General features: G+C 35.0%; 1 protein-coding gene across 1 annotated transcript; it reads right to left on the bottom strand.

Annotated features, from left to right (window-relative positions):
- Positions 1–10: 10 nt before the first annotated feature.
- On the bottom strand, positions 11–4,865 carry LOC112045782 (MATH and LRR domain-containing protein PFE0570w-like). Its single transcript, XM_024082106.2, has one exon. It carries the CDS (start codon positions 4,803–4,805, stop codon positions 291–293), a length of 4,515 nt encoding a protein of 1,504 aa, XP_023937874.2. The 5' UTR covers positions 4,806–4,865; the 3' UTR covers positions 11–290.
- Between the last annotated feature and the right edge of the window lie 4,774 nt (positions 4,866–9,639).

Raw genomic sequence — 9,639 nt, 5'->3', positions numbered from 1 at the left:
TTTCGGACTTGAACTTTATTAATTCAACAATATAAATATTTTTATGCATAAAAGTATAAATTTTAACAGTACATTTATCACAGATCCTTAAAATTAATACTCTTTAATTAAAATAATAATAACTAACACTATCAGAATACGACACAATATTGTAACCTCTTAAATATACTATTAAAAATAATACACTTTCACATATTTCAACGCGAAAGAGATAAGAAGTTTATTTGTGGCACTTTCTAGTTTCTGTTTCTTAAAGTCTATTTACAGATTTAAATAAATATTAATCTGTTCTAGGCATCGACATAGTAGTACATACGTTTACTAGGATCTAAGATATATGCAGGAGTCGTCGTTAGAATTGGAACCGCTCGAGCGTATCCGTTTAATGAAGTTGCTGCATTACCCCTATTTCTTGATTTCCCACGAGATTGAGTTGGTTTTTCTTCACTTTTTTCGGGTTGAACTAATTTTGCACTTCTATAGTTCCCACCATGCATTTGTCGCCCAGAATTTCTGCTATTCCCATATGATTTAAAATTACCACCGTGCATGCTTGAAGGCTCCTCATTATCGTCATCATCAATGTCTACATATCTTTCACTCTTACTATTACGACTTTGACCTCTGCTTTGTGGAAGTTTTAAATTTCCCCCATGCAGGCGCGGCTTTGGATCGTAAGTGTCTCGTAGTTCCACAAATTTGGCACTTTTTTCTCCAGTATTTCTTACTTGGCTATTGCCGCGCCTTCTTGAAGGTATGTCTTTATTTACTTCTATAAACTTCTTTGTTTCAGTCTGTGACGTTGCAACATCGTCTGCATTTTTAGAGCCACGGCTTTCTTTTTCTAAATCTTCTGGTGTTATACTTCTGTAGTTCCCACCATGTTTTGGTCCCGATGTAAGATCCAAGTTTTCTCTAAAAACTTCAACGTCACCTAATTTATTAACTTCTTCAGCTAGTTTTTCATCTCTAAATAAATCAAGAGCTTCTGTGTTTTTGTTACTTTTCTGTTTAAGCTTTGGTTTTAATTCCTTAATTATTTCAAATTCTTTAATGTCTTGTTTAAACTGTGTAACATGTGGAGATGATTTATTGACTGGCAATTCTTTATGTATTTCTACTTTCTTTTTTGAAATAGTTGGTTTTAATTGTATTTTTGCACTGCGAGATTCAGTTGTTGTTGCAGGAGCTTCAGTTGTTTTTGCTAACGTCCTCTTGGTTGGTTCCGAAGTAGTAAGCTCTAAACTGCTTTCTTTGTGGTGTATGTCACTTTCTTTCTCTTTTTCTTCTTTCTCGCCATTTTCTTCTTCTTCTTCATCGTCATCGTCGTCATCGTTAGTATCCTCATCATCTTCCTCTTCCTCGTCATCATCATCATCATCATCACCAAAGTGGAACTTATCATCACTATCACCATAAACTTCGCTGTCATAAGTATGTTCTCTTTTTTTATTCAAGTCTTCCTCTTTCATACGATTGATTTTATTTACTACTCTTTCATATAGGGGTATGTATTCATCGGTATCATGTTTAACACCAATTAAGTCGTCAACTTCTTCTTTCCTGATATCCTCTTCATCTCCTTCTCCATAACTTTTTGTATCAGTGACCAAAGTGCTTTTAGTAGATTTTCTTTTCTTTTCTGTATACTTTGGAGAGATACGCTCGTTATCGTAAGATTTAGATGGATTTTCTGTAGTGTCATAGCTTGTTAGAGTTTTCTCATTAGGATCATAATCACGAAACCTGGTGACAAGACGAAGTTTAGGTGATTCAGTAACTTTTTCTATTTCTATTGTTTTGGATGTAGTCGTAGTACCTCTAGTTTGTTTTATTATTTGTGGCGTAACCGATGTAGTTGTCGAGGTTTTTAATTTATCTTTATCGTTGTATTCATTGTGTTCTTTCTCGTTATTATTACTTTGTCTAATTTTATGTCTCTTTACTCGCTCTGTTGTTGGAACTATTGTAGTTGTTCGAATAATTCTTCTTACTGTATTAGATGCGGCAGTATATTGAGTATCTAAACTTTTTGGTAGATATTGTGAAACATCAAAATAGGGCCTCATAGTAGGTTTTCGTCTTTTGGCTCGTTTTAGTTGAGCTGGGGTTGTTGTTTCTAAATTTCCTTGTTGTGCTTTATAGTCACTAAGGGATATAGCTTTTTTATTTTCTACAGGAGTATATTGAGGTTTATGATTTGCTGGCCTTATTTCGTACCGGGGTTCTACCTTACGCAAATCAGAATTAACATCAACAAAGCTTGCAACCAACGGCTCGTTACTATTATTGTAATTTTTGTTTTCTTGTCGATCAGTTTTTCCGATGTTTTTGTAAACTTTAGTATTATTTTTTTTCTGTGTCTGATCTTTATCTTGATTTATAGTGACTTTGTCAATTACTCTACTTTGTTGAAGTTGTTTAATTAAAGGACTAATATTTCCAGTAGTTGTAGTTTTTTTGGAGTCTGGTACTTGACTGTCTCTTATTATTTTATAAGGTTCATATGTAAAAGGTGTTGCTCTTTTTTTGCGAATTCGGACAAATCCTATATTGTTTAAATGTGGTCTAGATAATGTTACATTAGAATCTGAAATCACTGATTTATTAGGTGATTTATAATTTTGATTATTGCGTAACTTATTTAGTACATTATATATATTGGAGCTCTGTTTTGATGAATTATCTTCAGTAAATTTATATTTTTGTTTATTTTCAAATACTTCTGAATTCGGTTTAGTTACGGGTTCAGGGTTTTCGATAGTATCTTCACCAAAGAATGGATTATCCAATGGATTTTCTCCAAAATATTTGACTTTGAAGCAATCAATTTTGTCACCAAGTCCTTTTAGTCTTTGTTTGTTTTTCAAAGTACTAAACTTAGCTTTATCCTTAGCTTTTTCATCTAAATTTTCGAGACTTTCATCTGGATGACCATCTTTTTTAAGTTTTTCTGGTATAGCATCGACATCATCTTCTACTTCTGGACATTCAAGCTCTGATCTGGAATCATAAAACTCTGAACCATAACTTGACTTTTTTGGAATATGTTTAAAGTTTTCAGCGTAACGTAGCGGAGAATTTTTGCTTAACAACTTAATGTTTTGGAAGTAATATGGGTATTTGTCCTTCAATTTACTAGAAATTTGATCTTTTTCTTCTTTGATAATTGTATTTTTAGATTCGCCTTTGATTACCCCCTGTACTTCTCTTGTACTAACAGGTTCAATGGTTTTGGGGTTATCGCTTGTTTTAATATCAGGAATTGGAATAATATGTTCACTGTTTCTTTTATTTCGGCTGTTTTCGTCGCTTTCTTCGTTTATATCATTGACATCAGACTCTCCTTCTTCAGATTCATAATATTCATCCTCGTCCTCGTCTTCATTTTGTTTTATGTCGTTGTCCCATTTCTCATCGTGCTCTATTTGGTTTCCATGCTTTGAATGTTCTTTTGTTCCATGCTTTGTAAATAATGTTGGTGTTTTATATTTACCCTTGCTTTCTGCATTTTCTTTTAAATATCCTCCATGATTTTCATGATCTGATGCATGTTTTTGTTCACCCGCATGATCGTAAGCCGTATCTTCATAACCTTCTTCAGAATATACGATTTGTGCTTTTTTACTTTTGATAGCTTCTCTTAAACGAGGTGCGTTTTGAATTTCTTCATAACTCTCAGCATCATGAAGTGCAGCTTCTTTTGGAAGGTGTTTGGTTATTTCAGTCTTTCTCACTTGTGCATAATTCTTTATAGGAACAAAATCATTTTCATCTTCTTCTTTACTCGTCGTGTCATCATCGTCTTGTTCATCGCTAAATTGTTCTACATTTCGGCTGGGTTGGGGTCTATTTTCTTGCACAACTTTGTTTATAGTATCATCAACATTGTTCCTTAGTTGTACAAATCTTTCTTTACCTTTTTGGTATATATCATAACCTTCAGATTCCTCTTCATCGTCTTTGGGAGGAAGTTGAGGATATTCATTACGTTCATCGTCAAACTTTAATGCATGCTGTTGTCTTAATCCATGCAAATGATGTTTTATTGGACGATAGTGAATTGGAGTAACTTTGGCAATGTTCTGTCTCCAAGGATCCCTCAATTTTTGATTTACAAGATTCTCTCTAAAATTTTGTTTCGAGGGATATCTGTAATAAACAGGTCGACGTTGAGGTCTGTGCACTTCAAATTGTGTCGGTACATTCTTATGGGGAACTTTTTTACGATCAGTTTGCTCTGGACTTTCTAAGTATTCACCTTTTTTAACATCTGTCTGTCCTGCCTCATTGTGATACTGCTGTAACTTCTGATTGGCATCACGTAAGTTATTTCTTATTTTATCAAGATTCGGATCTTTGTACAGCTGCTGTAGTGCCGGTTCTTCAGCTTTGTAAGGGTGGAAAACTTCAAAGGACGTAGTAGCAGGTTTAGCGTAATTAGATCCACCAGCATTTTGAACAAATCCTCTGTAAGGAGCGATGATTCTTTCCGGCTGAATACGATGCTTCCCTAATTGTGGTGTCGGAAGTCCCGTATGAGGTTTAACAGGTTGCGGTTTAAAAAGACTTTCAGGGGACTGAACGCCGTGAGATTTTGCTATGTCAACAACAAATTGGGGTTTTTTCGCCGGGTAATGAAAATATTCGTTCGGTATGAGCTTATGGTTGTCATGTTTGACCGTGTTCGGTAACTGTTCGCTTGTATTCACTTCACTGTCGGGGGTCCAGTCCACGGGCACTCGGATGCTGGGGCAGCGCGCACACTGGAGCACTACCAACGCGAGTACTGTCGGTATGTGCATTGTTTACGAGTACATCCCGATCGCGGCGGCTCTGCGGTCAACTAGCCGCGCCGGCGCTCCGATCACCGTATTTATCTCCTCGGTCAGGCGTTGCCGATTGCCACTGACCGTTCGCTATGAAAACGCTTGGCCCAATACATAAGCGTTTAATCTTATAATATTTATTATTTGTTTAATATATCTATCAAGGGGATGAATATTAACATTACAGTAGATTAAATAATTAAGTTATGTCACAGATCCACTTATTTGTAATCCACGGTAAAATTAGGTTAATAAATAACAAAAAGAAAAAATCTTATAATTCTGGTAAATCATTAGGTTAGGTAATTATTTAAAAATAATAAAATACACAAATACCTGACAAAAAATATTAAGTGAATTTGAAATTTTTCTTGGAGTTCTGCTAAGAAATAAGAATAATTAACCTACTTATTTACGAATATAAATTAAACAAGATGAAGATCGAACCTCGCTTTTCTAGGGATTAAATTATGTCCCGTGATTTAGTTTATTATACATCTTAATCTTGCTCAACTATTTATTGTTTTAAAATCATTTACAGAATATACAAAGAAAGTTCTTTTAAGTTTTATTAAATAATCATTTCTGTCGAGTGAAAATACTTAGGTATACGAGTATGTAGGTACATAATGGTTTAATAGTATTTCTCTTTGAAAATATCTCCGCGGCATCACTGGTTCCTGTTCCCGTGGAAATTTGTTACTCGCGGACTTAGTTAATTTTTTGTTACTTTAGTTTGAGATTAATCATTTCACTCATGTCTTGCGACAAAAGTTACTTGCACTTAGAGAAATTGTGGTATAAAAACTGTACACAAGTTTAGCGATTCGCAGATAACTTGCATAGGACAAAAGACCGGATACCGATGCGAGAAAGCACTGCGCGTGCACGGCAGACACTTTCCTGCAGAAGTGTCAGCGGTACACTCCGGTCGTATAGAAATTGCCAATGCAAATACACTTCAAACTTCAACTTTTCGAGAATCTCTTATTTCTATTATGGATAGGTATATTTTAAGCAAGCGCATTCCACTTTAGGCGAAATCTACATTTACCATCAGCGTTTTTTTATTATTTTTTTTTTATTCTGGCAAAAAACAGTCATTACAATAAGAGGTTCAACAGTAAAAATATTACTTAGAATATAGACAATGCATTGCCGAAATGTTGTAAAGTTTAAAATTTATATAAAAGTAAATAAAAAAACCAAAATGTAATATGTGACTGCCTTGTTTTGTCTCTCTATTTCTTTCATTCTTTGGGCTATGAAAATATTTTTACCTAGTTTTCTTATTTAGAAAAAAAAAATCAACCAACTTTCTCAACCTATACGATCGGCCAACTTTAGTGGAAGCAATTATTCTCCTGGAAACCTGTTTCCAGGAGAATAATTGCTTAGTAAAATTTAACAAGGAGAGTCTTCCTATGCTACAGTTTTGGAGTAAGATCTGCGAGTACATACAGAACCTTCTATCTGATTTGGGTGACACTGACACTTGGATTACGAAGTATTTCGCGAAAACATTTGATATGCCTGGTAACTTTGTATGCAACGTCGAACCGTATTGGATGGGTATGGTGTAAATATACTCTATACCAACTTTTTAGAAGAAAAGTGGGCCGTCAAAACAATTTTAAAATAATTTCTTTCTTAGCCAAATAATATTTAAAGTACCTAAAGGTATTTTCTAAGTAGTTAGGTTACATGTATATCTGAATATTTCGATTTGACTTTCCTACAATTTTAATACGCGTGTAGGTATGTTTTGATCGTTGCGAAGTTGAACTAGAAGTAGGTGAACCTGTATCGAACTGGTCCAGTGAGTGCACTGTTATAAAACTATACTACTTACATATAAGGTCTTTACATTATAAACACTTCTGTGGTGCAGTTGGAAATACCATAATCTAGGTTCAAATAAGTCCCTATTTGTTGTGCAATCAAAACATATTACTTTTGACGACATTGTATTCAATTAAATCATTTCAATGATTTTCACGTTACATTTCAACTATGTTTCATTTATCAATGATTGGACAAACAACAAAAGTGATGAAAATATTTCATTGTAGCATAGACGAGTTAACTATATCGTTAAAATTTTCCGCTGCATTATTTTTCGCAAACCGATTTCCTATAGAAGAGCAAAAAGCTGTAAAATTGTTTAGTCAACCTTTATGTGATCGCTGCTGGAATTTGATAGTTTTTTGGATACATTATGAAAGGTTTTTTTGTAGCGTTTCGAAAACTTTGACATTTGTATGTTAACGGCACTGTTTTACGGAAATAAGCAAGATTGTAGTGCAAAAAAGTTATGAAAATGAATCGACTTAGCATAGTATGCTACTTCGATATCTGCTCAGCAATACTTGTTTATTTATAGTTGTTTCAGCTAACATTTAAAGTTATAATTCATTATTATGATTACTATAGACCCAATATGTAAGGACCTTACAAGAGAGCGAATATGGTGCTTAGAACATGCAGGTCCAATGTGGATTTACGGGCGTAAGAAATTAAATATCACTTGTGAAGGAAAAACATCGTGAGGAAATCTGTATACCTGAGAATTTTCTCAATTCTCTGCGTGTGTAAAGTCTGCCAATCCGCATTGGGCTAGCGTGGTGGACTATAATTGGCCTAACCCTTCTAAGTGTGAGAGGTGACTCGAGCTCAGTAGTGAGCCGAATATGGGTTGATAATGATGAGGGTGATAATGTTATAATTAAATAAATTAATAACAATAATTTATTGAAGTAAATGCCTAAAAGCGATTTTACATACATATTTTAAACTAGCTGACGCCGCGCGGTTTTACCCGCGTGGTTCCCGTTCCCGTATGAATATGGGAATAATATAGCCTATAGCCTTTCTCAATAAATGGGCTATCTAACACTGAAAGAATTTTTCAAATCGGACCAGTAGTACCTGAGATTAGCGCGTTCAATCAAACAAACAAACAAACAAACTCTTCAGTTTTATAATATTAGTTTAGATGCCGTATTAATATTTTTGAGGTAAACACAAAACTGCAAGAAGGCGATACAATTTAATCCAAAATACGATTTTCTGTAGGACAATAACACCGAGCGAAACTCGGTTGTCCGTTTGTTTAAACTTAACTACTATGTGAAGCTAACTGTTTCACAGTAAACGAGTTAACTATGACCAAACGTAGTGTATCGAAAGTACGTCAGGCAGGTTTGTGCAACCATGGTCCTTTATGTAATGTCACTTGCCGGCCGATCGAACAATGACAGATGTGACGTAACCTTGCCGCCCCAGATGTCGATTTAATTACTTACCTAAGTATTTGCGAGTATCTGTATCTTGACACGTAACGTTACATCTACACATGAAATTCAAATTTTGATTCAAAATTCCTTTAATTCACTTGTATTTAAAGCGTTTTTGGAACTTCAAGTTTGTAACATCAGTTCGGAAGTCAGGTTGACCTGAAAGATTCAGCAAGAAACTTAACAATTGCTCTTTTAAAACTATCATTCTTTACAATATTCATCATCTGGTTATTTGTGTACTTCTTGTGTGAAGATGAAAGCCGATCCAATTGCCTCCAAGGATATTTTTTTGTCCTGACAAACCGGTAGTAGAATCTTTACAAACTGTCAACTGACGTTTCAAAAGTGTTTGTAAAGTGAACCTGCTTGAAGTAAATGAATTTTAATATTTTGAATTCAAATTGTACTAAATAAAAAAATCCTTGTACCGCAACGATTTCCCAGGGTAGGCAGTGCATTGTTAGATTTATAAAGAGCGCGCTGCAGCTTATTCGTATCTAAATATAGAGTATATTGTATCTTCTGTATGTGCCAAAGTAGTAGATGCACATTGCATGCAGATTGCAAGGTTTTCTCTTTCGTGATCAATTTAGCAAATTAAACTTGTCATTCAGGGTGTCTACGGAGTGTGGTCCCAAGATTATTTCACTGAATTAATATTCAAATGACGACTGGCTTGGATAACAAACTCCTGTTGTTAGGTAAAGGATACTCGTATTGCGATGTGTAATTAAAATGGACTGGGAATTCAGGAGACTCTGAAAGAAAGAAAGAAATTTTTCATCTAGTTTTTCTGTAGATAAAAACACACGGGCCCACCAATTGAAACAGCGTCAACTCTTACTGAGGCCCATGAGGCTGATGATGACAGTTCACTGCTGTTTAACTTTAAATCTTTATCAGCCTATTTTAACGGCCCACTACAGGACTAGGCCTACCAACTTATAGGAGAGGCGGATATGGAGCATAACCCACCACACTTAAATAACCACTTAGATGTTAATGATTGAGAATAAAAGATTAACGTGCTCTCCGAGACACTAGGGTGTAACAATACCAACTTTACAACTTTTAAATGAAAACTTCGTAGAAGAAAGCTTCAAAAAAAGCTCAGTATTTCATAGAGCAGCCGTGATCTGAAGCGATCTGAGCCAACAAGGTGACGAGGCAGTTTGTGTTAGGAGTAATACCTACTGTTTATCGCAAATTGTGTCGTTTTTTAGAACCGTGTGATGACTTCAGTGTCAGTGTCCGAGGCGAGCTCTAGGTCGCGCGTGCTCTGGTCATTGCTGAACTATACCTCTGGGACTAGATAGAACATTAAGAACAACATGAATTATCACTTTTTATTATATTTAGAGGCGCATGACTGTGTTCACGCCTGAAAATATAAAAGCCAAAGGTCACTTATCACGAAATATTAAAAAATCGCTTAACCGCTTAACGTAAACACTTGAAAATTGGCAGAGAGGTGGTTTATAGTTTGTAGATGCCCGCTAAGAACTGATCTT

The sequence above is a fragment of the Bicyclus anynana genome, chromosome 7, assembly GCF_947172395.1.
Source record: "Bicyclus anynana chromosome 7, ilBicAnyn1.1, whole genome shotgun sequence".
In the NCBI taxonomy this organism is placed as follows: Eukaryota; Metazoa; Arthropoda; class Insecta; order Lepidoptera; family Nymphalidae; genus Bicyclus; species Bicyclus anynana.
Note: the sequence above shows the minus strand (reverse complement) of the source record. Positions and strands in the feature narration are given on the sequence as shown.